Source organism: Cheilinus undulatus, linkage group 14 (genome assembly GCF_018320785.1).
Source record: "Cheilinus undulatus linkage group 14, ASM1832078v1, whole genome shotgun sequence".
Lineage (NCBI taxonomy): Eukaryota > Metazoa > Chordata > Actinopteri > Labriformes > Labridae > Cheilinus > Cheilinus undulatus.
In genome coordinates, this window is record NC_054878.1 from 13,345,938 (window position 1) to 13,373,742 (window position 27,805).

Sequence of the window (27,805 nt, forward strand, 5' to 3'; positions counted from 1 at the left end):
TCCTCACAGGGGAACATTTCAGCACAGAGCATAGTCCAGATGTGATGCCCCAGCAGACTATCATGCATCTTTCATGTACTCATGTTCTTGTCAGGGAAGCGGGCAGAGATACTCTACGCTGTTCTTGCTGGGGGGTCAGCGTGTCGGTTAATGGGAAAGATGTATTCATAAATTCAGTTGTGTTCACCACCCGGATCTCCTTGGTTTTTCTGGAAGGCCGTCCTTAGAGTCAATTTGTCCTCATCCATCTCAGCCTGCCAGCCTTCACGCAGCATTCCCCCCTATCTGTCCACGCTGGTCTCTGCCAACCGGTTATTCATGATGCCAAGGGCGCCCACCCCTCCGGAGAATCCGTTCTGATGTGAGCTGGTGCTGGACTGGCGCGGATGCCCAATGGCCATCTCGGAAAGCTGCTTCTGCATAATAGCCAGGTTAACCTGCAGAGACAAAGAAACAAACAGATGCAGTTGGAGGAGGTTCATGAAACCTGTGAGAAAAAGACTAAGATGTTGTGTTGGTGTCATTCCAGGTGTGATATAACGCTTACATAGGTGCCTTTAATTGAACAAGATGAGAACAAACTGCTGCAAAAGTGTGCTAGACAGACACCAGGTATTAACTCTCCTACATATCCATTATACTAAGCAATATGGAGAATTTAGAGAAACTGAAAGCTGGGCTTTACACATGTCTATTTTTAGCTCTGACAGAGGCGAGACTATGGATGTCCAGCCATTATCTACAAACAGAAACATCTAAAAACATGGGGCATAGTGCCCATAAAATTCTGCAGACAAACACAATCCAAACTGGTAAAAGCCCACTAACACTGGTGCTCCACTCTTACTAGAATGGCTGCCAGACAATAACATTTCAGATTTTGTGTTAAGTTTGCACACCTTTGCTTTTTGGCTCACTCTAATGGCTATGTTGATTTAAAAATGGCTACTCCTATGTTATATCCAACCCCAATTCCAAAAAGTTTGTGCGCTGTGTAAGATGTAAAAAAACATAATGCAAAGATTGTCAAATCTCATAAGCCTTTATTTTATTCACAATAGTACATAAACAACATGTCAGATGTTGAAACTGTGGCTTTCTACCAGTTCATAAAAAATCCACCCATCCATCTGTTTGCTATATCACTTATCCCGTTTGGGGTCACCAACCTAGTAGGCATGTCTTTGGTGGTGGGAGGAAGCCCACCCGGAATACTGGGGGAGAACCCACGTATGCCAGAGGAGAACATGCAAACTCCAAACAGAAAGGCCCTGACTGGGAAGCGAGCCAGAACCTTCATTCTGTGAGGCAACAGTGCTAACCTGTGCACCACCATGCAGCCCTTCATGAAAATTATTAGCCCATTTTCAATTTGACGGCAGCAACACATCTCAAAAAAGTAGGGACAGGGCAACAAAAGTCTGGAAAAGTAAGCTGTATGAAAACAGCTGGAGCATTTTGCAACTAATCTTACTCATCTGTCTGTCTGGATTTGCATGCCACACTATTGCTCCAATGTCCTTGATACCTCTCAGAAGACTTCTTAGGTGTACTGGTTCGAAACTGGCGCCATAAAAAAATCATAAATATGTACAGATTTTCAATAAAAAAACAAAAATGTTGCACCATTGGCACACAACACGTTAAGCCCCCTGCTCCAGGCAATTCCTTCAATACACATTTCAAAGCCCGTTTATAGCGTTATCAAAAAAAGTTCATTTTGCTCTTCCTGCGCATCCTACCTCAGGCAGCAGATATGATACATGATATTGGCTAAATCATGTTCCATAAACTGTTTTGGCTTGCAATCATGGCTCCTGCATCTACCTCTGTTGAACTAAAACCGTTCTCTGATTGTATGGGCTTACATTAGTGCCTACAGCATGGGCAGCTTACACATCTGGAAAAGCACTATCAATGCTGGAAATAAAGGTTTTAAAGCAATATATGCTCCTATCCAGACATTTCTTTCAGGGAAGACCTTGACTATATGAGAAGACAATGCTAAACCACATACCGCACCCATCCTACAGTCCAGATCTTTCACCTATAAGAAACATTTGGTACTTCATAAAATAAAAAGTCTGAAAAAGAAGATCTAGGACTGTTGAGCAGCTAGAATCGTACATCTGACAAGAATGGGACAACATTTCTCCACCAAAACTCCAGCAACTGGTCTCATTTCCAGACATTTCCAGACTGATGATAAAAGAGGAGGGCAAAAAATAACTAGAATGGCCGTCTGAGGCGGCAGACCCACGCCTAAGCAGCGCCACAGAGGAACTCACGCTCCCATTGATTACTATGGTGTTCAAAATTCGAAGTCTGAGAAAAAACAAACGGGTGCCCGGATCATCATCAAAATCTAACTGATTCTTCCCTGTCACTATCCCAATATTCCCTGAAAGTTTGGTAAAGATTCGACTTTCCGTTCTCGAGTTATCTTGTACACATACAAACAAAGAAACAAACAAAGATACAGAACCCTTTACATAACCCCCTGTCGATTTCATTGGCGTGGGTAATAAAAATGAGCTAATATTTCAATGAAATAGTAAAATGTCACAGGTTCAACATCTGACATGTTGTTTATGTTCGCTGTGAATAAATTATGGGTTTATGAGATTTGGAAATCATTGCGTTCTGTTTTCATGTACATTTTACACAGTGCCCCAACTTTTTGGAATTGGGGTTGTAGATTGACAAGCTTGTTTCAATCACATTGTAAACCTGCTTCAATTGTTGGTAAAAATCCTGTTTTGTGTTGTTTTGCACAGTTTACACTTCTTCAAATCAATCGAAATAAAATTTAGGTGTAAAAAAAAAACAGGCTGAAATCTGAGGGTGGCAACAGTCTGCACTGAGCTGCATCATAAAACGTGTTTCCAGAGATTTCATCATCAATATCAGAATCAATATGTTCTATTGTTTCCTTTTTACCAGAGTTGTCTTTTGTTTACCCTGCTAGAGACTGACTCTGTTCCTGAAGTGAGTGATATCATGAATACCGACCAATCTTATATGAACAGGCTTTTGGAGAGGCCATGTTTACATAAGCCAGCATATTAAGGTGCTATTTTTATAAATTATGTCTATTAGATTGTAACTCCCTAATTTGTGATCTTTGAACTACTGAAATATAGGAGAGCTAGATATAAGTCACTTTAAAACACTTCAAATTCTTCTCAAACTTGATAGGAAGTACTGTGATTGCACAAAGTCTGTTGTCTCAGTAAATGGATGATCTGACCTCATCTTCAGTATCAGGACCACTCACTGGGGCTGTAATATCTCTACAGATGAGTCAGTGTTTGGAGAGAGGCTACAGGTATTAAAGAAATTCTTCATAGTGCAACACATTTCCACAGGCAATAATATCAGTGCATAATGGTTTAAGGTTCTCCTTGTTCTGATTGAAAATGTACAGTTATCAAATCTCCATCCTTCCCTTTGCTTTCTCTCTGCACAAAAGAAAAAAATATCATGAAACACTTTTAACAATGCTATGATGAATGCTTTTTAATAGATCGAAACCATGTTTGTGCTATTCTTTCACCTCATTCAATTTTGTTGCCTGTCAAGACCCCCTTTATCAGATTGATAATTAGGTGTGAAAATTCAGATCTTGTTTTGATTCGCAATAATCCTGGGGTGAGTGAGCATGTTTTTGTTTTTCGGCTCGGTCCTCTTGTCTGTGAAAAGTAGAGCAGCAGCTATGGAAATGTATGGGCAATTGACACCTTTGAGTGGTTTCAAGAGCTGTTGAGATGTTGATAACTATGAGTAACATTGTCCGTATTCAGAGAAATTTGACACACAATATGTGAGAAGCCCAGAAAATAGCAACAAAAACACACTGTGCCCACATCGTTTTTGTGATACTTGTTAAAATGTAGAACCACTGCAGAAGTAGATTATGAATATTTCAAGTCCACGAAAATTTCTGATAGACTCTTACAGAAACTGCATATTCACAGCTAAATGCTTCACGTCGCCCAACAAATCTTATTATTAGACAAAGACAGGCTGAGTAAATACAAAATGCTGTTTTTTTACTTTATGCAAAAACATATTTGTGCTCAAAACCTAATAACTGGTTGTTTCACTCTTGGCAGCAACATCAGCAAGCAAGCATTTGCAATGACTGTCAATAAGTCTTTCACATCACTGTGAATTTTGGCACATATTTCTTTGTAGAATTGTTTTAACTCAGCCCCACTGGAGGGTTTTCCAGCATGAACGGCCTGTTTAAGGTCATGCCCCAGCATCTCAAACAGATTTTAGTCCAGACTTTGACTAGGCCACTACGGAAGAGTATTAGGGCCACTGAAAAAAAAAAAATTTGAGACGAAAATTTTTTTTTCACTTGTGAGAAAAAAGTCAGAATTCTGAGATTAAAGTCAGAATTCTGAGAAAAAAGTCAGAATTCTGAGATTAAAGTCAGAATTCTGAGAAAAAAGTCAGAATTCTGAGAAAATAGTCAGAATTCTGAGTTTAAAGTCAGAATTCTGAGATTAAAGTCAGAATTCTGAGAAAAAAGTCAGAATTCTGAGAAAATAGTCAGAATTCTGAGATTAAAGTCAGAATTCTGAGAAAAAAGTCAAAATTCTGAGATTAAAGTCAGAATTCTGAGATTAAAGTCAGAATTCTGAGAAAAAAAGTCAGAATTCTGACTTTACTCTTCAAATGAAAAAAAGTCTCAAATTTTTTTTTCAGAATTCTGACTTTAAACTCAGAATTCTGACTTTAATCTCAGAATTCTGACTTTAAACTCAGAATTCTGACTTTTTTCTTACAAGTGAAAAAAAAAAATTTGTCTCAATTTAGTTCATGGTTCCAACAATTAGGCCAGTGGTCCAGGTCCTGAAGCAACAAAGCAGACCATCACACTACTACCACCACCACGTTTGACTGTTGCTACGATATTCTTTTAATCAAACTGTGTGTTGGTTTTACTCCAGATGTAATGGGATGTACACCTTCCAAAAAGCTCAACTTTGGTCCCATCAGTCCACAAAATATTTTCCCAAAAAACTTGGGGTTCATCAAGATCAGTCAAATGTGAGATGAGTCTTTGCGTTCTTTTTAGTCAGCAGTGGGTTTGGTCTCGTAACTCTCCCATGAATGCCATTTTTGCCCAGTCACTTTCTTATTTTTGAATCATGAACAGTTCACCTCTCTTGTATATATCAACAATCTTTCCCTCATGTTGACTGTCCTTTGTTACCAACTATGCCCAACGTTCTGACATAAATGGAGGGAAAAGGCCCCAACATCCCCAGTTTCACCAACATTTCATCCTCTGCCTTTGAGGATTTTTATATGTTGTTGTGGGTTCTTTTGTGACCTCCTGGATGAGTCATCCATGCTTTGTTGGAGTAATTCTAATAGGCTGGCCTTCCTCTGGAAGGTTCACCACTGTTCCAAGTTTCTCCATTTGTGGATAATGGCTCTCACTGTGTTTCACTGGAGTCCCAAAGCCTTAGAAATGACTTTGTAGTTTTCCAGACTAGTAGATGTCAATGACTTTGATCTTTTAACCTACTTCTGTTTTTGAGACAGATCTGGCAGCAATCATTCCTGGGAACATTCCTGAAATTGAACTAAGCTTTCCTAAAAAATGTGGTTGATCACAGTTAATTCATGATTTAACAAAGGGGGTGGGGTGTATTGTATTTACATGGGTTATCTCTGTCTAATATTAAAATTTGATAGATGATTTGAAAAATTTTAGTGTGATAAATATGCAAAAACATGAAAAATCAGGAAGGGGGCAAATATTTTTTCACAGCCCTGGTAGTACTTTATAGTGGAAAACTTCCCCTGTCAGTGTTGATGATGTTTGAGAAAGAATAATATAATATATAAGATAACTATAATATCACGACAATCAGCCAGCTTTGTAATGTGGATGGAGGTCGCACAGCTTGCTCATGGGTTGCATAATTAGCCATAATAAGTGACTCAAGTTACATCTGTGTATTCCTCCACTGTGCTTACTCTGTGAGAGTGTATGCCTTGTAAACTTTGATGTGATGACACATCTGTTCTCAGGCCTGGTCAAGCTTGCAGTACTGTGAGTGTAGGCCAGTGGGGGACTGGGAATGAGAGACAAGTGTGCTTCAGCACAGTACAAGGCAACTGGCCCTGTGGGTGCATAATAATACCAAAAAACAAAAACAAAACTAAGCCTATTGATCTCTGCCTTTGTCGATAGCTGTGGTTGTAAATCAATCCTCTGCTGCTTGGATGTGTCAGGGTATCTTGAGCATCACTCAGGGTCCAGGGGTCTTTGGCTACAGTTACAGCTCTGTGTTATCATGTATGAACATGCTGCAGGTGACAGAAAGATATTGAGCTCACAGCAGTAGAGAGTTGCTCCTGGCCTGTGTGTAGTTTTACTCTCACATTCCTGTCCTTTCACAGAACAGATCTTGGAGAAACTGGAGAGCTGTATGTTTATAGCTCCTGTTTGAGTGCCAGTTTCCTTTCCTCCATCCTTTCTCATTATTTACTCCACATTAAAAAAGCCAAACTGCTAAAAAGTGGGGAGCTGTTTGGGAACCAAAAACCAGCCAACAACAATGATCTGGATCTGTAGAAAGAGATGGATTTGCCGTCACAACCAGCGAGGCTGGAGGTTTGTGAGATAGACATCAGCTGAGGAAACATGAGTAAATTCAGAGTTTAATGGCAAATAATAAACCATGACAAAACTGTACTGAAACAAACTGGACTGCTTCATGGAAATGGACCATACAAGAATGTTGTGTGACACCATTGACTATGCTTTAGACAGAGCCTTTTTAATCTGTGCCTGCTGCCATTTCGTTTTTTTTTTTTTTTTTTTTGTTTAAATATTTAACTACTTTTGGGCAGCTAAAGCAGCTCAAGATTCTTATTTTTGAACTTTGAATGCTTGGCATGGTTGTAAAACCCTCAAAACATGGCCTTTTTTTTTGGAAATCAATTCTCGCCCCCAAGTCTAGTTGTCCACTGCTACATGACAATTTGCAAAGAACCTATAGCACTCAAGGAAATCACCTATATGTGGTAGTGCAGCTGAGAATTTTTAATAATATTTAAGGCCGATAGTTGATTAATAGTACTGATACGTATGGCTGATATATCAGCTATGAATATATTAGTTTAGAAACCCAACATGCCAGATGGATTTGTTTTCACACATACATCTGGTAAACCTTCCACACCCTCCAGTAAAGGTGTGCTAAATTTCAAATGTTTTTGCAAAGGGTCTGAATACTTACGTCAATGTGATATTTCTGTGTTTTATTTTTGATTAATTTGCAAAAGATGCTAAAATTCTGTTTTCGCTTCGTCATGATGGGGTACTGATTGTAGATTAATGAGAATAAAACTGAAATAGATGACTGTAGCATCAGAATCAAAACTGAAAAGAGTGTAGGGGGTCTAATCAACTGAATGCACTGTATTTTTTCCCAGTCTTACATGCAATGCACTACAGGGCTACTCTAGCTTGCACAAGTCCTGATCACCATACAGCAACTACTGACATCAGAAAATAGGAAAATACAAACTCAACCTGGAATAGGTCAGCTGTCTGGGAGTCTTCAAACCCTCTGATGGCCCACCTGTCCCTGCTAACAGTGTGTATGATTACTGCTCACTATGATGTGGATGATAAAGTATTTCATAAAGCACCATTTGGTTTTCTATCAAAATAAGCCTTTTCTTTTCATGTTGCTTGATCTGTGCTTCCATCTCCAGTTCTGAAACTCTCTTAACTCAAAAATACACACTGGCTCTACTTAGTTTGTTTTTTCTGTCTGCAGAGCTGCGCAGACGTCAGTCAGAAAGTGATTGACAATTCCTGCAGCAGCAAAACAAGCTGTTTTTGTCCCAGGTTTTCACATGAATGTTTCATTTATCTCCACTCCTCCTTTAGAGTACGCTTAATGAACTTCCTTAGTTTGAAAACGTAAATGTTTTTAAGCTATTTTAAATCCCCAGGGGTTTTAACACTGGCACCAATAACAGGAAGTGTCCACAGGCTGTCTAATGATGTTTCCTGTATGTTATGGTTCATGAAGAGTTCTGCATTGACATTTGTGCAGCAAAGCTGCAATCGATCATTGAAAATTCAATACAGTTTATGATGAGGGGGATGAAATGGAGCAGATTGAATAAGGAGTTAATGACTGGGGTAGACATGACTACAGGGACCCCAGATTATTGACCAGTTGTTCCTCCTGCTTCTCATGTGTGCAGTTAATCTAATTACCTTGGAGGTAAGTGAATATGCTGCTTGTAATAATACACATGATTCCATTAAACAGGTGGAAACTCTCACAAGCTGCTCCGGCCCTGAAGCTCTCACCTTATTGGCTGCTAGAAAATCCCTCATGGAGATCATTTCCCCTGACATCCTGCGCCCGGTGTCAGTCTCGCTCTCATTGATGGCGTCAGTCTCGATAGAGGGATCTCTGCGGGTGCGCAAGTGACCCGGGGCCACTACGTTCCGTCTGGGGTGCCTGTGCGGGTGGTGACCCCTTCTCGGGAAGCAGCAGCGGCAGGGAGCCTCCAGCCTCCTCAGGAGCCAGTTGAGGACCTGCTTGATGACGATGGAGATGACGTTGAAGAGGGAGTAGATGCAGCAGACGCCGGTCAGGATGAAGAGGAAGTTGCCGAGGCGGTATGCAACGGTAGCATGGCCCTCATAGACGACCCGCTGGCTGCTCACCATGTCGCCAAAACCAATAGTGCTGAAGGCAACAAAGCAAAAGTAGAGTGAGTCTAAGTAGCCCCATCCTTCAGCTGCTGAGTACATGAGCGAGGCGCAGCAGGAAACCACGATGGCTGCCGCTCCAAGAATGAGCATGACGCAGTACACCGAGGGTTTCCACCCGGCTAGATCTGCTCCTTTTCCTCCTCCACTTCCCTCGGCTCTGTTTCCCTCAGAGACTCGTCGACCGTTTTGCGGGAGAACGGCTTTGTTGTGGCGTCTTTCGTGACAGGACTTTAAGACGACAGCGATGACGGTGATGACACGCTCCAGGAAGAGGTTGAAGAAGAGGATGGTCGCTGCACAGCCGAGGAGGCCGTAGAACATCAGGAAGACTTTTCCTCCGATGGTGGCCGGAGTCGTCATCCCAAACCCTGGAATAAAGACAAAAGCATCCCATTAAGACGAAAAATCAGCATAAAAATACAAGCTGAGATTAATCAAAGCACCATGAAGTAGCAGAACTTGAATCCTTTTTAGTACTCATGTCTGTTTTAAATAAGAATTTACATAAAAGCATTACCTTCACTTAAGAACTGCTCAGTCTCTGTTTCCAGTGCCTCTTATAGACACTTTAAATAAAAGACAGTGCTCTCAGAAAATGAATAGATCATATGAAGAGAAGGTGAAAGTGGACATAGCCTCTAGCTGCTCTGACTTATCTTTCAAACTCAACCCACATCCTCTCTAGCATTAATAAAGATGCTGTCCAACATCAATAAAGATTACTTTGTAGTACTACACTGACAGAACTGCCTCAATCTACAGGGTTATTATTGGTGAAGCACACTCTTTCTAAGAGATGTGATGGTTTCAGGCCAAGCAATCCTTTAAATCAAATATATTAAGGTTTTTGTGTGTTTTCTATATAACAGAGGGTATGCATATGACGTCATAGGCAGCGTGAGTCAGTGCAGTTCCAGCCACTGAGTAGAAGAAAGTGTGAACTGGTGACAGAAATCAGTGGGTAGTGAATGGTAAGCGGTGTTATTCCATCTGTAAAGTGCTGTTTTTTTTTTTAAATAATTACACCTTGATAATGTTCACCATGTTCAGTACAGATCCTCAGCTGATGGCATATATAGGCCTACTTACAGAAATGTTTGAAGCCCTAACGGTACATTAACAAACACACAAGAAAGACAAGAAAATTACAACCTTTCAGCGACAACCATACGGATAAATAATATCTGAGATGACAAGGCATCTCATGACAACATATTATGTTTAATAGCTTTACAAATAGTCCCATTAACATGGCTGTTTTTTATAGGGAAAAGACCAACAAAGTGTGAAGTCCTCTGACATTTATCACAGATAAAATCAAGCAGTTAAACTAGTATGATTTCTGTGGTTTAATACTGACGTTTCCGTGACCATTCATGAAGTAAACGTATGATGCTAACATTTATATGACATAATATTAAAGTTGAGCGCTGTACCCTGTGAATGTATCACATTGAAAATAAAATAAAGGTTTCACTGGGGTTTCATTATGAACTAGATTAAGAAAGACAGACGTGGTAGAGCATGGTGATATCATTTTAAAGTAGGCCATATCCCTAATTTTTGCAAGAGATCTTTTTAAAGATTATCTAAAGTAGGAGGTTAACGAAACACTGGTCAAGCTCTTCTCCTTGGGATCCAGACACCTTCTGCCTGGCTCCGCTGTTCTGCAGTGGTCCCTTTGAGCCAAACCACTCTCAGCATCTTACAGAGGATTCTGAGGAGCTCTGGGCAGAGCTTGTACACCTTGTAGGCCCTGCAGAGCTGGCTCTGGCTGCTTTGACTACCTCCTAAACTTCGTTCCATGTAGGTTCTGAGGTGTTGAACTCCATTTGGGGGCTGGTACATCCAAGAGGGCTTTCTGAGGTCCTAGCTCTTACTCTCTGTCTAGGTCTCTTAGGGTGTTATTCAGAAAGCAATCTACCTCCTCTTTACAGCACTTGAGTCGCCCACTGTGCTTCTTTCCCAACAGCTGTTTTGTGAAGCCAAAGGGATCAGCCAAAGAGGCAGTTTGCTTCCTGGATCTCACAATCCTCCATTCAGCTCTACGCAGCATCATAAGCTTCTTTCTGATGGTCGAAGCTCAGGAAGGAGTGGTTTGTCTTCTTCAGCTGCTACCTTAAACCGCTTTGCAATCTTATCTGGATCTTACCTGCCCTGTGATTTTTGGTGTAGTTGGGCTTGATAGTCTGACACTCCACAATACCAAACCTCTCAGCCCCAAAACTTATGATGATGGTAGTTAGGTTCTGGAGTCACCCTCCAATATCTCCTTTCACTGAAGCGCTGATTATTATTGATGTGTCCTCATCAAACTGTTACAGCCTGTGCTGCTTTGCCAGTGGCCACTTGGCTACATCCGGCGTTGAGTGCTTAGCACTTGGAGGTTCTGGGTTCTGTGGGTTGTCACCGGGCCAGGCTCCTCCTGCGTCGCACCAGGTGTTGGTCCTGTGCGCTGTGCTACAGTCTCCTGAGCCAAGCATTTCATTAGGGCCTGATGGATTTTTAGGCCTCGCTCGTTCTTGCAGACCGTGTCGAAAGAGCATCTGCTTGCCGTAGTCAATCGTCTGTTATCCAAGGCCATCACCGTTAGGTCCATCCTGATGAGGTGGGGTGGGGTGGGATGGGGAAGGGTGGGGTTGGGGTCCCCCCCAAACTGTTCTTGGTTGTCACCCAGCCTGTTCCTGGGTGAGCCAGTTTGAAAGGTGTGATACATCCATAGATGTGCTGGGACACATCATCAGTGATGAATCCTGAGCTCATTGGGAGTTTTGGGTCTCACAACATCAGACACCCTCTCTCAGGCGACCCAGCCAGGGTTGATCAGACCCTGGGACTTGATGGCTGAACCCACAGATGACAGAGAAGGCATGAAGATCATCATAAAAGGTGCTCGGCTGCTTCATGACCACGGAAACATCAGAAAATATTGCTTTTCTGTTCTGACTCATACCTATTGGATTTTGAGCTTTCAGCAAACCTTACAAATTTTTTTGGTTGGAAAGAAATTTTCGATGGAACTGCAGTCAGCCACCTGTCAGTCCTGAAAAAGAGTCATTACAGTTATGTTTGCCTAACTAAACATGGTTGAGTAACATAGATGTCATACAATTTAGCTGCATTTACATAAGTAAAGTGTAACAATACAGCTTAACATTAGCCTTAATTAACAAAGTTAAGTTGGGCTAAATACACTAAGTTAAGTTAAACAGACATGAATCTATTAAATTAATCCAAGTTAATCACATAATGTTGGCATTACGTAGCACAGTTATGTTGACTCTGCATAAGTCAGTTATGGCCATATTAATCAAACTATACAATTATATCTAACATGACTGAGTTCGGTGGAAATTTGACATAACTTTGTTAAGTAAACCCAAAGAATTACTTTTTTGAGTTTACATGAACCATTGGTATAAAGCAACATTTTCAAACACTCTGTTGCTTCTTCCATCACTTCTGCGTCAATCTTTTTAGATCATGTTATTTTTAAAGCAACCTGTCCTGAAATTTTCAAGAAACTTTCTGGGATGCAAGTGTGAAAAAAAATGCTGTGAGGGATCCAATCACAGGTGGACATCTCTAAGCACAGGTGTGAAAGGAGCCAAGACATTAAAAATGCAGTGAGATGAGACTGGATTCCTCCAAAACATGATACTGTTTCAGCAGTGTGCATAAAATTTTCCTGGGTGATATTTTAACACCACTTGGTGCTAATCTTATCTATCCAGTGTGTCTGCATTGACCTTGTCACAGCATTACAATCATGTGATAAGCAGAATATTACTTCTTATCATTAAATCTTTTATTTCTGATCATATGTGCATCTCATGAGCCATGCTGCAGCAGCAAACAAGAAAGACAGTAGAAAGGAGTCATTTACAGGTAACGCAATCAGGTATGCAACACGTAGAACAGTGTTGCCAACTCCTTAGTAAGGAAAGCAGCTATTGGCTGTCCTAAAAGTCGCCAAATGACATCATTACCTAATTTGTATAATTGGCTGTATGTATTTAATTGTAATGGACGCTATAGGAGAGAGAAATAACATCATGAGAAACAAAAAGTGAGTAAAAAATACCCTGAATAAAAATGAACTTTCTTTCGTCAATTCTTGTTTTTTATCACAATTCCAACCTTCCTATCTGGGCTTAGGACTGGCAAAAATGACTCAAGAGATAGGCTACTCTAGCTGAGTTACTACAAGTTTTATTGTTAGTTATCTCTTTATTTATTATTCTATTTCTTTTAAGTTTAGTTGCCTTATTTTTGATTTAGTTTTAAACCTTATGGTCCACTTAAAAGACTAGAACAAATTACAGAGAAACATGAACATTTTAACCATAACAATTATGTTTTTTTTTTTTGTCAAGGCGACTTCACTGCGCAGTTAATTAGCAGTGTCAACATGGAGGGGTTAACATCTCCTGCTCTGACTGCTGCAGAGATGGACTGCTGCGCCAGGACTGGGCTGCCTGTGAGTGCTTTGGGATGGGGAGGGCCCCACAGCAGCACCTGCTGCTCATTGATAGCAGCAAGAATGATCCATGCCAGAGTCTCCAAAAGTCTACAATAACACCAGAAAAAGCCACTAGATTTGTCACCAGTTGCTTTTTTGAAAAAAGAGTTGCTAGAGGGGTCTGAAAAGTCATTAAATATAGCGACAAAGTTGCTAAGTTGCCAACACTGCTCTTTGCTCTCTCATCACTGAGAAAATCTTTATCACCTGTATGTATTTACTTATAGCACTGAGCAAAGTGTGTAAATGAAGCCAGACTCTTTTAAAATATATTCTCGTAATCAGTCATAGTTCATTCTTGCTGAGCTTGCCAGAATAAAACAAAAGGAGAAAGGCTAAATGAAAGCTTTTATACATAGATCAGACTTTTCCAGGGTTTCTGCAGATCCTTGAAAAGTCTTGAATTATACTTTTGAAATATAGGGCCATAAAAAGACTTAAAAGGTCTCACTTTTAGTAGTGAGAGCTCTTGAATTTTCGGTGGCATTATGACTGAGACGCATCTTTATTGCCCACCTAAAGTTTGTAAAACCACCTTTGTGGGCTCTCATGAAGAAAAGTATAACCCTCCTTTGTTCTAATTTATTAACTGTTCAGAATCAGGCTAGCAAACCTGCCGGTATATGATGCAATAATTATCACTTTATAGCAAACTGATAGAAGCACTAAATGTGCCAGAAAGCATCAAATTTGGGCGTATATGGTCAACAAAAGTCTTTGCTGTTGATCCAAACATCACATTCATATCCATGCAGCTTTAATGCATGGGGCAGTATTTTTAGTTGATGTAGAGTTGTAGTAATGACATAAAGTCCTACCCTTCCCAGACACTTTCAATGGGCAGTTGCCCAGATGGGTGTCCTGTACAATGGATATACACTATATTGCCAAAAGTATTCGCTCACCTGTCTTGACTTGCATATGAGCTTCAGTGACATCCCATTCTTAATCATAGGGACGTCGGTCCACCCTTTGCAGCTATAACAGCTTCAACTCCTCTAGGAAGGCTTTCTACAAGGTTTAAGAGTGTTTATGGGAATTTTTGACCACTCTTTCAGAAACTCATTTGTGAGGTCACGCATCGATGTCGGACAAGAAGGCCTGGCTCTCAGTCTCCGCTCAAATTCATCCCAAAGGTGTTGATGTCAGGACTCTGTGCAAGCCAGTCAAGTTTCTCCACACCAAAGTGGATGAACTTGACTGGAGTCCAGTGGCGGCGTGCTTTACATCGCTGCATTGCAGTGGTGATGTATGGCTTGGATGCAGCTGCTCGGCCATGGAAACCCATTCCATGAAGCTCTCTACGCACTGTTCTTGAGCTAATCTGAAGACCACATGAAGTTTGAAGGTCTGTAGCGATTGACTCTGCAGAAAGTTGGTGACCTCTGCGCACTATCATCATTCGCTGGTCCCGCTCCGTCTTTTTACATGTCCTACCACTTCGTGGCTGAGTTGCTGTCATTCCCAATCACTTCCACTTTGTTTGAATACCACTGACAGTTGACTGTGGAATTTTTAGAAGTGAGGAAATTTCAACACTAGACTTGTTGCACAGGTGGCATCCTATCACAGTACCACGCTGGAATTCACTGAGCTCCTGAGAGCGACCCATTCTTTCACAATTGTTTGTAGAAACAGTCTGCATGTCTAGGTGCTTGATTGTATACACCTGTGGCCATGGAAGTGATTGGAACACCTGATTTCAATTATTTGGATGGGCGAGTGAATACTTTTGTCAGTATAGTGTACGAAAGAGTGTATTTGGCATGTCAGGCTATGTGTGGATAGGACAATATTCGAGAACAGAAAGGGAAACCCCAGTAAGTGTGGACTAGGCCTGTCTTTTCTGAGCTTTTGGGAAGTCAACACGCAGTGCCTGTTTGTAAGACTGTATGAACGGCCATCATTGACTACTGTGATTATGAACATTTCCACCTATGACACGGCTAACGCATCAAGTGAGGGGAAGATTAGGGATGTATGATATCAGAATCTACAGATATGAGCTTAAAAAGTGAATAGTCAGATAAGCAGATACGAAAATTTCTCCGGATATTGACAACCGATATTTAGCCTGTAAAATCTGCCTATATCAGGTGCAAATATTGGTTGTACGAACAAATAAATATTTGGCATTTTAGCCTGGGCCAAGAGACCTACGTCAGCTGAAGTCTTTTTCTTCATTCATCCTCATTGCTAACACTGATATCTGTTTATTTGTCAAACTTTAAATTGTGTGTTTTTAGGACTGAAGTTTCAGCTCTGATTGTCATTTAAATAATGGTATTGGTAACAGCCAAAAATGTATTGGTTATCGGCAAAAAACAATAATATCTTACATCCTTAGTGAAAATCCCATACTGATTCACCATGGCCTAAAAACCTGATCCTAGGAGCGGTTTTCCTATCAGCACAGATTCCAACCATCAGTTTTTTTCTTTCATTTCACTGATAAACCAGACAAATGTTGAGGAACCCTGGACTCCGTGATCAAACAAAGCTTTATGCTATAGAACTGGCATCTCCATTCATATGGATAAGCTCCCTCCCTCTCTCACTTTAGCATTCTCTCTTTATCCTCCTTTGCAAGAGTGTGTCATAACTTTAATAATTAATGCTTTATACAATAATAGTGAAGCACGTGTCTTTTTGCATAGAAAGCGAGGAGGTCAGAATGATCACAAGTTGTCACCCGTGACGCATTTGTAGACACGCTTGTATTCAAGTGTGACATGCCTTTCTTTAAGCTGTCCACTTGTAATGGAATCACCAATATGCATGTTAATGACAGGTGTAAACGAGCTCCATTGACTTGGCGAATCTCAGTCCTGTCTCCTTTTCATCCACCACTCTAAGCTCACCGTCTCAGTCTGACATCCTTTTTCAGGTTTAATTCATAAGACATTAAGCATCCTTAATGTTGTGGAATAAACTGATTTCCTACAGTTATAGCAGCTTTATATTCAAGGTCTTTTGAGACAAATGTTGGTGTATTCTGTTTTCTGAAACGGGCATTGTGCAGAAGGACTAATTGCAAGCGTGCCAGAGGCAGGCTTTTTGAGGGGGATTAGATTGCCTCCATATTCAGAGCTGTTCTCCAGGTGCTAATTGGGCTGGAGTTTCATTCCAAACATAGCAATAATGCCAAATGAGCTGGATTTTATAGATGTGTTTTGCTTTTCTTCTTGTTTTATTAGCCTTCTTTGATGTGATATTGATGAGTTATTGGGCCTGTTTAATAAAATAAACCCTTAATGTAAGAGAGGAGAGAAAATAGTGTCCCTCTGTGTCACTATAGCCTCTGTCTCAGGCTGTCTGCTGTGAATAAATATCACTGCTCTCTGTGACACTGCTGCACACTTTATTGACTTTTCACCACAAAGGCAACCTTTCAAAAACAAGATGACTATTACCAGACAAAGATAATTTGAGTAAATACAAAAGCAGTTCTTAAATGATGATTCCATTTATAAAGATAGAGTATCCATCCAAACCTACCTAGCCTTTTGTGAAAAAGTCAATGCCCCCGAAACCAACAACTGCAAGCAACCATTGGTGATAACTCGCAACTAGTCTTTAACATTGTGGAGGGTTTTTGGCTTACTCTTCTTTTTGTTTTGTTGAATTGTTGAAATTCTGCCATATTGGAAGGTTTTCCAACATGAACAGACTGTTTAAAATCATGCCACAGAATCTGGAGGTCATAAAGTGATGGCTGGACATTCCTCTTCAAAATTTTCTAGTAGAGCAGAATTCACAATTCCATCTATTACTATGACTTTGATTTTCATTTTACAGCAGGGGTGTCAAACTCAAGGCCCTGGGGCCAAATCCGGCCCGTGGTGCTGTTGTGGCCTGCAAGATCATATCATATTTCTATTGTAACTGTCCCGCTGGTATGAGGTCTGCAGATTTACAACAGTATAAACATGTAAACTTAACCTTTGAAGGGTGAAAAAGTCAAGCATAAAATTATTTAGATAAAAATCAGGAATGTGGAAAAGAAATCGGTTTGTTTTCATTTCATATTTTCAATTTTGCATCTCACAATCAGATTTATTGTTTGACTTTTTATTTCATATTTTGACCTTTTAAATTCACAATTTTGAATTTTTACATCAAAATTCAACCTCTTAAGTTCACAGATGTGAATTCAAAGTCATATTTGGACCTTTTCAACGCTATGTTTCCTATTTGATATCACCTTTTGACCTTTTTAACTCCTAACTTTGACTTTTAATCCCACATTTTGACCTTCATGACTCACAATTCAACATTGTAACTCATGTTTTAACTTTTAAACTCATAATTTTGAATTTTATGTTATACTTCCATTCTTAAAACTCCCAACTTTGACATTTTATCTCGTATATTTGCCCCTTAAAATCATTTTTTTATTTACTTTGAATTTTGTGGTTTGACCTTTTGAACTAATAAGTTTGACTTTCATCTCGGATTTTGAGCCGTTAAAACTTTTTATTCTGACTTTTTTAAATCTGAAAACCATTTATCATCAATGCTCAGTTAGTTTTCGCCATTTTTAGGTGCTCTCAGGCACTTTATATAGTAGTACAGACTCTGTATTTTATTCTTAATCTTGATGTTTGTATGTCAGGGTATGTTTGAGCCGTGTATGATGCACTACTGCCCAAGGCAAATTTCACCTTGGGGACTATAAAGTATATCTTATCTTATCTTATCTTCTTTACTGGTGCAAATAACAGTTTATGGTTAAATGTTGACCCTGTTAGGCTCTCAGGTTAGACCTAAATTCAGAATCCGGCCCCTGCTGCGATTAAGTTTGACACCCTTGTTTTAAAGCATGTTAACTTTAAATAGAATTTCTACAGCTGGAGCTTTAACCATGTAGTCTGTTCTTATGCATCTTTTTATCACATTTACTTCAGCCTTGTTTACAGGCTGCCAAAGAAAGATAATATAGATATAACACAGAATTTGATACATTTTTGAGACATGTTGTTACGCAGTAAAGCAGTGACTGTATGTTATTTTAACATAATCTTGATTTTTATTTAAAGGATTGTGCATATGTTAATTTGGCTGTGAATTAGGCTGTAAGGAGTGATACGTATACGTGTCAAAGTGACACCTGCCTGCTGCTCGCATTGAAGGAGAGAAGAGGAGATGCAGGATTAGGTGCTGCAGCAGCATGAATGTAGGTTAAAGAAATGCATGTAAATCGTTGATTATACCGTTTAAAAGATTTTCTTATAACGATCGATGTCTGGACCTCGTGGACATCACCACCTCTCTCCATAAAAAGATGCTGATATTATAAAGTGTCCCTCGTGATTCCTTTATCTTGACATTTACCTGCCAGTTGGAAATGTGTGTAAATACCTCAGGAGAACTATGGAAATTGCTAAATTATTTAATTAAGTAAGATCTCCTCTTTCACAAGTAAATAAACTGTGATACGTTACATCTAACATGTAAGACCTCAATTTAAGAAAAACAAGTTTTAGCTTGCTACATTTGCAGTTTTAAACTTATAACAGGCATTCCAAGCCTTATTTGTTAATCATATTTTAAAAAACAAGACTTTATCTAGATGTATAAGGTGAATATAGCTTTTACAGGTTGTAATGAGATACTTTTATTGGGTTCACAGCCAATACTTTTAACTTTTAATCTGTGAAACAGGTATTTTCATCACTGTACAAACTTTGTTTTAGTGACCCAACTGTGAGACTTATAGATAGATCTAAGCTGTGAAAGCTCCAGCTGTGACTCACCTAACACCGTCTGTCTGTAGGAAATAGACTTTTAGAAACAGACTCCACCTTGAGGTTAAACCTTGAGTTGGGCATGTCTGCTACTTCATTTTTGGGAAGTAGAAGCCAGAATGTGTTTGGGATGTCCTGCCCTTCCCGAACACTTTGTATGGGAGTTTTCCCTGATGAATGTGACACATATCCATGCAACAGATATATGAAACAATCTCTCTGGCTTGTCAGGTTACTTTCAGGTATTAACTTGTTCATATCAGGATAGTATAGCCTTTAAAATGTGTCAGCTTTATTAAAGTTCCTGTGAAGTGAAATCCCAACTTTGTGTCTTAACGCTCTAGATATGTTGGATTGAGGTTGCTGTAAACATGTTAAAATACTGAGACCTATGTGTGACTGGATTTAGACCATTAGAAAGTTGTCCAACACTTTCCTGGCTTCGTTTTAATTTGGGCAGGGCAAATATTGGAGTCCATGACATCAACTGTCTTGATGGGGAATTAACCCCTACCCCTAATGTTACAATGATACACTTTATAAATGCTCTACAGAATGAATGGGCACAAATTCCCACAGAGACACTCCAAAATCTTGTGGAAAGCCTTCCAAGAAGAGTGGAGGCTGTTATAGTTGCAAAGGGGGGCCAACTCCATCTTACAGTACATGTATTTGAATACAATATCTTTGCAGTCCCTGCTGGTTTAATGGTCAGACATCTGAATACTTTTGTCCATAAAGTGTATGTGTGCTGCCAGGCGGAGAGCAGGAGGAACTGCGTGTGTGACGGAGGATAAGTGATAGCTAACGACAGTCTAGCTGAGCAGTGAGTCTGAATAGTACTGAAGTGAAAAACTGAAACCAGCACAGAGGTTTTTCAAGTGTCTGCTTTGAAGTCACATACACACCCATACCAAAAAGCTGAACACAGCACAAATAAACATGTTTATAGCCTGGTTAAAAATACATTTGATCTGTTAGACTTTATTGAAACTTGATGGGTATTTTTTTTTTTTAAATCCGTTTTGATCTTATGAAGGATGATGTTGTTTGCAGTTGCTGACCATACTGAGAAACCAGCATGGTGTAGCTGTTTGTCTGGAGGCTTAGCTCCACTGGTCAGCCTTGTGATATGCTTACAGAAAGTTAGATTATAAAGGCATTGCTAATATGGCAACTGCCATTGACAGACTTCAGAAGTCCCCTTTAGAAACCAATGGGTCATGTCACTGAGAGTGTCTATGTTTATATACAGATAGCTAGTGTAGTACTCAAGGCCACACTATCCGAAACCAAGACTTGCCCAAGACCAGAGTGCACCGAGACCAAGACAAGACCAAGACTTTTGGGGGTCGAGATAGAGACGAGGTGAGACCAAAACAAGACAATAAAAGTTCATTTTAAAAAACATGACAAGGTTGAACAGAGCATTCTCTCTTTAATTTTAGTTTGCTTCTTAATAAATGTGACAGATAAAACAAGGTTTGTGCAACTCTTTCAAACACAACATGCAAAAATCTCAAATCTTAACAAAACTTGTTCAACTAACTTCTTGAAAAAATAAATCCTTGTTTGTATTTGAAAGCCACTGACAAGTCTGGAATTATTTCAAATATATGAAAGTGAGATATTTATCTAGATTTGTCAGGTGAATGAGGCCTAAAATAAGTGTTTAGAGGTATTTCTGACTAGAAATAAGATGGACTTATGTCAGAGTTTTTGCAGGTGTAGCTATCTGTTGTTTTAGCAAGTGCTTCTCCTTATTATCACATTAACCCTTTACCTACTGAGTCTAAAAATGGCGATTTGGACATATTTTGTTATTATGGCCGTAAAATAGTCAGGAAATGCTCTAAGTCTGAGCGCTTTGGTCCCTTTTCCCAGGAGTACTTGAACTTGACTTTTCAAAATCTGGACACACAATCTGCACATTATATGGAATTGTCAGCAGTTTAAAAGAAGAAAAACACAAAAACGGATTTGTTTTTCATGGCTTTTATGAGAAGAAATTTTGTTATTCCTCATGAAGTTTTGATTTGACATTTGAAATGTGAACCTATACATGTTTAGAACAATCACCAGTCATTTTTTGAGTCTAGGACTCTGGGTGTGCAAAACACAGTGCAAAGGATAACTATATACATAGGCGACAATTAGTGCAAATAAAGGTGGAAAAATGCGTTCTCAACATTCTCAAGTAACATATTGTTATTGTACATGACAGACACGCACAAATGCCACTATCTAATGCTATTTTTTGAAAACAAAACACCACTCTCACACGCTCTCCTTTTACTCTCTTCCTTCACTCTCCTTTTCTCAGTCGCCTTCTGCCAAAGCTGCCATTTTTGCTGTGCTGTTCCACAATACTATAATATATATGCCACACATCATATATTGCTGGAAAGCACAGATTCTCAGCTCTCTGTCAGCGTTGGAATTTTTTAGATTGAGCAAACTTTCGAGAAGTTACAGTGTTGAGAATCCGTGTAGTGGTCTTGTGATACTTCTGGTGTTTTGCAATGAATGCCTATGTCATATAGTTGTGAGTACTGTAATGAACCATATATGTGCGCATGCCCACAATTCTCAGCTTTCCAACACCGTTGGAAATTTTCTGATCGGACAAACTTTGACAGAGTTACAGTAATAATACTCTGGACATATAAAACACAGCACCGGGTCAGTAGGTAAAGGGTTAATGAGGTAAAAGAATAGCAGATCAGCGCTGGTCTCAACTGGTCTTAACAAATCTATCTGGCGTGTCAGGTTAGGAAAATCCTGAGTCCGGCCAGTCCGAGACTGAGACAAGATGTAGTAAAAATGCTATCAAAAAAGGGAGCTCTACTCACTTACGTTTGCTGTCTTTCATGCTGTTATTAATGTTGTCAGTGGCAGCAGCACACCTAATAAAAATAATGAGAATAATAATAAAAACATAATAATGTGCGATAATCACTCCATTTTCTCCATGATTATTTACAAAATGTGTTCCTGATATAGCCAGAAAAGAATATTAAAACAGCAAACACATACAGCAAACTTCTACTGATTCCTGTCACCTGCATGTGTTTTTTGCAACTCACTGGCTGAAATGTAGGGCTGCAACAAATGATTATTTTTTATGTCGACTAATCTGTGATTATTTTTACGGTTGGTCGACTAATCGTGGCTATTTGGCATACTATTTTGGATCCCCGTTTTACCTTGCCTTCTTATGCATGCACACCTGAAAACTTAATGGTTTAGCAAATTGACATGACATGTCAAGTTGCTACATCGTCAAGATTTGTTTTTCCTCTAATATAAAAGTATTGAACTGATAACTAAAGTAAATTGCACACTAAATAGCATTACTGAAAAAAACATTACCCTAACAAATATTAAAGGTGGTTTTCCGACTGATTAACGTACGGCACCAACGTTATAAGTAGGCTACTGGAATTAATCCTTGTGTCTGAAGCACAAAGGGCTCAGTAACTAAATGCAAAAGATCTACAAGATATTCATGCAACTTGCAAACTTGCCCACTTTGAAGACACGGCAGCTACAGTGTGTTTACGTTTTCAGGTGTTCATGCCTTGCCATAGTGCTGCCATAGTATGAGAGTTTGACTGGACACAGTTTGCAGTTGACTTGTTTCGCCAATTTGTTTTCTGTAAAATGTTCCCAAACTTTAGAAGCTTTGGGTTCTAAAGCTTTTTGGTGTGTTCTCCGTGCTTTCCGCCATGCTTAACTTCTTCTTCTTAGTTTCTGTGAATAATGTAAACAGTGGGAGCGATACTGCCCCCACTGCTTCCTGTAGTGAACTGCAAGTACAGATGAGTCCTTACCGGCCGGTGCTAGATTTTACCAATATAAAAAACAATAATGCGACGCGTCGACACTTGAATTCCCACGTCGACAAATTTTTATAGTCGACACAAACGATTATGTTGATGAATCCTTGCAGTCCTACTGAAATGGCAGGGTTTCCTGTAGATCGATGCGATGCACGCTCTGTGTTCATAAGTTTGAAACACTTTGCACCCTGTGAGTGTTTTAAACTTAGGCTGACTTCGTAATTGTGCTAATTGAAGTGGAGTCAGACTTTTTATTGACTAAAACGTTTTAAAACAAGACTGAAACTTGACCAAAAGAAAAGAACAACAACAAAAAAGACTAAATGTGCCTTTTTTTAAAAAAAAAAAACAGTTTTGTGAAAGACTAAACATTGGGACCAAAGCTGGAAAACTCCTTTTCCAAGGCCAAATCCACCACAAATCAGCCTGAGCACACAGTAAACTAAATGAACTGAGAAAATTCGACACAGACAAGTGATGATTCAGCCTGATGCTGAATGAAATGTTAAAAGGCCAAGGCCAGTCCTCTAAGCGGGGGGGCGGTCAAACTGTCTATCATCATGAATCATCCAGATCTAATCAGAGATGTTGAAATAGCTCTGACCATCAGGTACATCAGGTACAGACACGGCAGAACATCAAGAAAGGAAGAGTGTGAGGCAGGAATCCTTGGTACTGACAACAACAGGTTTGATTGTCACTGTGTGCTGTTGGGGGAGGGACGGCTCTGTGTTTTTCTCCGTCTGCCACACTGACACAGATATACTCTAGGAGCTTTCAGACAGCTCTGTCAGTGTTCAGACGGATAGAATTCCTCCCAGGGACAAATCCTTCTCTTTTGTTTGGGTGCTAGAGAAATACTCTTAAGGTAATATTCAAAACATTTTGCACAGGTAGTACTTTAAAAAATAACCTGGTGTGGATCACAGTTTTTAAGCTAAGACTCTCTGTACACCATGGTCTGTGTCCAGACAAGGCATCTTAGAAAGGAAAACCCCACCAGGTCTGACACAGGTCTAAATCTAACACACGCCACAGGTTTGTGGTATAGATGCCTATTTAGCTGACGTACACCTTTTCAACAATATATTATTGGGTGACTTGCTGACATCTGACATGCATTTCGTCATCCATATGCCCCTCTCAAGTGCCCATTTATTTGTCTGAAATTTTTGCACATTAATAAAGAAAATGCTCTCATGTTCTGCTTATCATATTTTGCATAATGATGCCAAAACTTTTGTCCGTCATATTATTTTTTTTCACAACAATTTTTGCTTTTTTTTCACAACAGTCAAAGCAATTTAGATTGATGAATTATGGTTCAGAGCAGCAGCGGCTCTCTCACTCACACTGAAACCTCACTTTAAACACAGTGATTTGCCGGTGTATTGTGGGGAACATAATTGATAGTGTTTCAGACGTTATACTCACTGCTACATAAAAAATACATTGAAAAGTTGCTTCATCTTTCCAACTTTGTGCAGTAATACGATGCACAAGCTGGTGCTGTATGATGATCTCTGTGAGGATGATGGACCCACTGAGTTTTTTTCAAGGAATGAAAGAGCAACTACTTCGAACGGTCAGGAGTAAAGGTATCACCATCTACTGTTTGCAGAGACTTCATGAGCCGCAGTACAGGACTAAACCAGAAGATGAAAACCAAACATTAGCAAGAAGAACAGGAAGGCCAGGCTGGAATTTGCAAAACGTACAGAGATGAGCCTAAAAAATTCTGGGACAAAGATTTATGGACTGATGAGGCAAAGATGAACCTTTACCAAAGTGATGGAAAGGCTAAAGTTTGAAAAAAGAAAGGATCTGCTCATGATCCCAAACATACAAGCTCATCTGTGAAACACAGATAATAACCCAAAACAAGAAAGGAGTTCATCAGGGGCAAGAAGGGGAAGGTTTTAGACTAGCCAAATCAATCTCCAGACTTAAACCGTATAGAGCATGCATTTAACTAAATTTAAGAGGAGACTGAAGGGAGAACCCCCCCAAAACAAATGACGAATGAAGGAGGTTGAGGTGAAAGCCTGGAAAAGCATCACAAAAGAAGAATGCTAAAGTTTGGTGATGTAAGTGTGTCACAGACTTCATGCAGTTATTGCAAGCAAATGACTTACAACTAAATATTAGGTCTTTACTTAAATCTATATTAAGTCTGTTTCAGTACTTGTGCTCACCTAAAAATGTGGTTTTCAGTTACAAAATGTGCTTTCTTATCAGCTGTGTTTCAGATGCAGATTGTATATAGCTGAAGATAAAAGCCCAAATGTTTTTTAGTTCCCTTCACATTGTTCTCAGGAAAACACAATCTAAATGCAGTCAGCACCTCTGACCGCGGGGTTTCTCTGGAGAGCAGGGATCACATCCAAATGAGGATAATGAGACAATTAAAAACAAGAGGTGTCAACACAAAGACCAGGCAGTTAGCAGTGGCAGCTGGTCAGTAGGGGGGCATCAGTCTCTCTCTAAAAAGAGGATGACAGATCTTAAGTTCACTGAATAACATATAAAAAATTCAAATATGAAAATTAGGGATTCAAGATTAATTGCATGAATAACTAGAAAAGCACTCAGAGAGCGCAGACCTCTGCCATCAGCCCTATCTCCCAATAGTGAAGAATCCTAAAACATTCCTGGATCTAGATGGTGATTTGGATCACTCCCAAAATCTAATTAGCCAATTACTCCCTCCCTGGTGGGGTGGAGACACGGTGAGGCAAAGCATTGGTTTCCTTACATGTGGAAGTCATGGCAGAGGGTGAATATTCCTCTATTCCTCCCAGCATTGTGAGTACGCTCGCTACAATTCGCTGTCTTTCTCTCTTTTACACTCCGACTCGTCTCCTCAACCGGGCGTGCGTCTTTCAAACTCTATAAACTCCAAAACTTTGAATAAGTTACTCATGTCCGCCATCTCCTGGTGTAAAGTGGTAACAGCGCAGACCTCAGCCATTAGCTCTATCTCCCAATAGTACAGAATCCTTCAAAAAAATTCCTGGATCCAGATGGTGTTCGGATCAGTCCCAAAATCTAACAGTTCTTCCTTATGCCATTTCTGACATTTCCTGAAAATTTCATCAAAATCCGTCCATGACTTTTTGAGTTATGTTGCTAACAAACGAACGAACAAACCCACCCGATCACATAACCTCCTTGGCAGAGGTAACAATCAGTTAAGGCCTACAGTAAGTGCACTAACTTTATTTTAATCGTGATCAGCTGCATGATATATTGTCCCTTTCAGCACACTTTGGTTAAGCCACTGCAGCATCTCCCTGCAGCTACAGTGATGTAAAATAAATCCAAAATTACTCCTTAATGTCTTATTTCACTTTAAAACTCACAGACAGCTCAGTGGACAAGTCAAAAGTATTCTGCACCCTGTGTTATCTATTCGTTACCTTCTTCTACCTGCTCTGCAGGACATCATGATTTAACAGCAGACCAGCGATGGGTGAAATTGCACTCTCTCTCCTTTTCAAGGTGCTGTTTCAACAAGAAGGCTTGGCTAACAGGATGCAACAAGCTTTATTCTGTTTTTCCTATCTTCTTTATCAAACATCTGGATCAGACCCTGCCTGGATTAAGGCAGGTTTTAATGACCTAAAGTGCTTTTTGGAGAAAGATATAATAGCCATCTTTGTTTATAACTTGTCCACAAACCAAAAAAATGCAGGAACACCTTACAACAATGGGATTTTATTGTAGCCCCTCTGGAGGAAAATTCACCAGCTGACAAAGGTTGTTAGCTTGATGTCAGATCTGGTTACGGACTGCATTTTCACACCAGGTGTAAACCCAATGTCTGCGTCATCCAGTTTCACAAGTATAGAGGCTCTGATCGTGAGGATGCTACCTAACAGCATTGATGACTAGTGTTATTAGGAGGACGGCTGCAAAACTGATCAATTTATCATTTAACAGAAAATCAGCTGCCAAATATATTTGCCTATGCATTTATCTGTTCAATAAAGATGTTACAGATTTGCCTTTTTCAAGCTTATTCAATGCCACACTTTTCAATGTCAAATTGATCTGCTTTTAAGATCTAATGCTGATAAAATAATCAAGTTTAGAGCTCTTGAAATGCTCTTGGTAGGGTTCATAATTTTTCACAGTTTCTGAGTAAATGGATAAATCTTGATGATAATCAGTAACATGCATAGTAGCTGGTTACATCCCCACACTAGGTGCTGTTATTTTGAGCTTTATTTGTGTTTTATAATGGAGCTGTTCATGATTTCCATGTATGTGTGCTCATGTTTTATGGAATTTAGTTTGCTCATAGTCATTTTATGCATTGCCTGAAATGGATGGGAGGCTGTTAAAAGAATGAAAAACTCTGTAAGGCATTATTTGTGGCTCAATAAGCTTCATCATTGGAAAGTATAAGCTGTTATAACAAACCAATGCACACTAAAGTTTTCACCTGTGTTCTATGAAGTTTAATTGTGTTCTTTGAAAAAATGTGTCAATAGAGGAGCATCAGAAGTACTGAATTAAACACAGTGGTTGGATGCCTGGTTCTCCAGCTCACCAATTGTTGACACCACCGTCCCCACGAAGTAAAAAGCGCCCGTGAAGTCCCATCGTGGTCTGATCGTGTCCACTCTGATCCCCGCCACGTTCGCCTCCTCGTAGTTCCTCAGGAAGTTGTTCAGGTCTTTCTTGCTCAGGTTGTACTTCTGGCTGAAGAGCTCGAACCTCTGCGCCCAGCGCTCCTTCGCCTCTCGCTCCTTTGGCTGCTCCAGCGCGGAGAAGACAGCGGCTCCACACAGGAGATAGACGATGATGAACAATGCCAGCAGCAGGAACCTCGCGTTATCCTCGTTTATTGGACCGGAGCCGCAGCAGCAGCCGCTCCTACATGCCATTATGTCTCTGTTGTCGCCGGGGTGCAGCTACG

General features: G+C 39.9%; 1 protein-coding gene across 1 annotated transcript; it reads right to left on the reverse strand.

Moving 5' to 3' along the window:
- Positions 1 to 281: 281 nt before the first annotated feature.
- Positions 282 to 27,773, reverse strand: LOC121521925 (potassium channel subfamily K member 13-like). The gene is made up of 3 exons (XM_041806134.1): positions 27,437 to 27,773; positions 8,360 to 9,138; positions 282 to 437 (listed from the first exon to the last, which is right to left on the reverse strand). Exons 1-3 carry the CDS (start codon positions 27,771 to 27,773, stop codon positions 282 to 284), a joined length of 1,272 nt encoding a protein of 423 aa, XP_041662068.1.
- Positions 27,774 to 27,805: the final 32 nt, after the last annotated feature.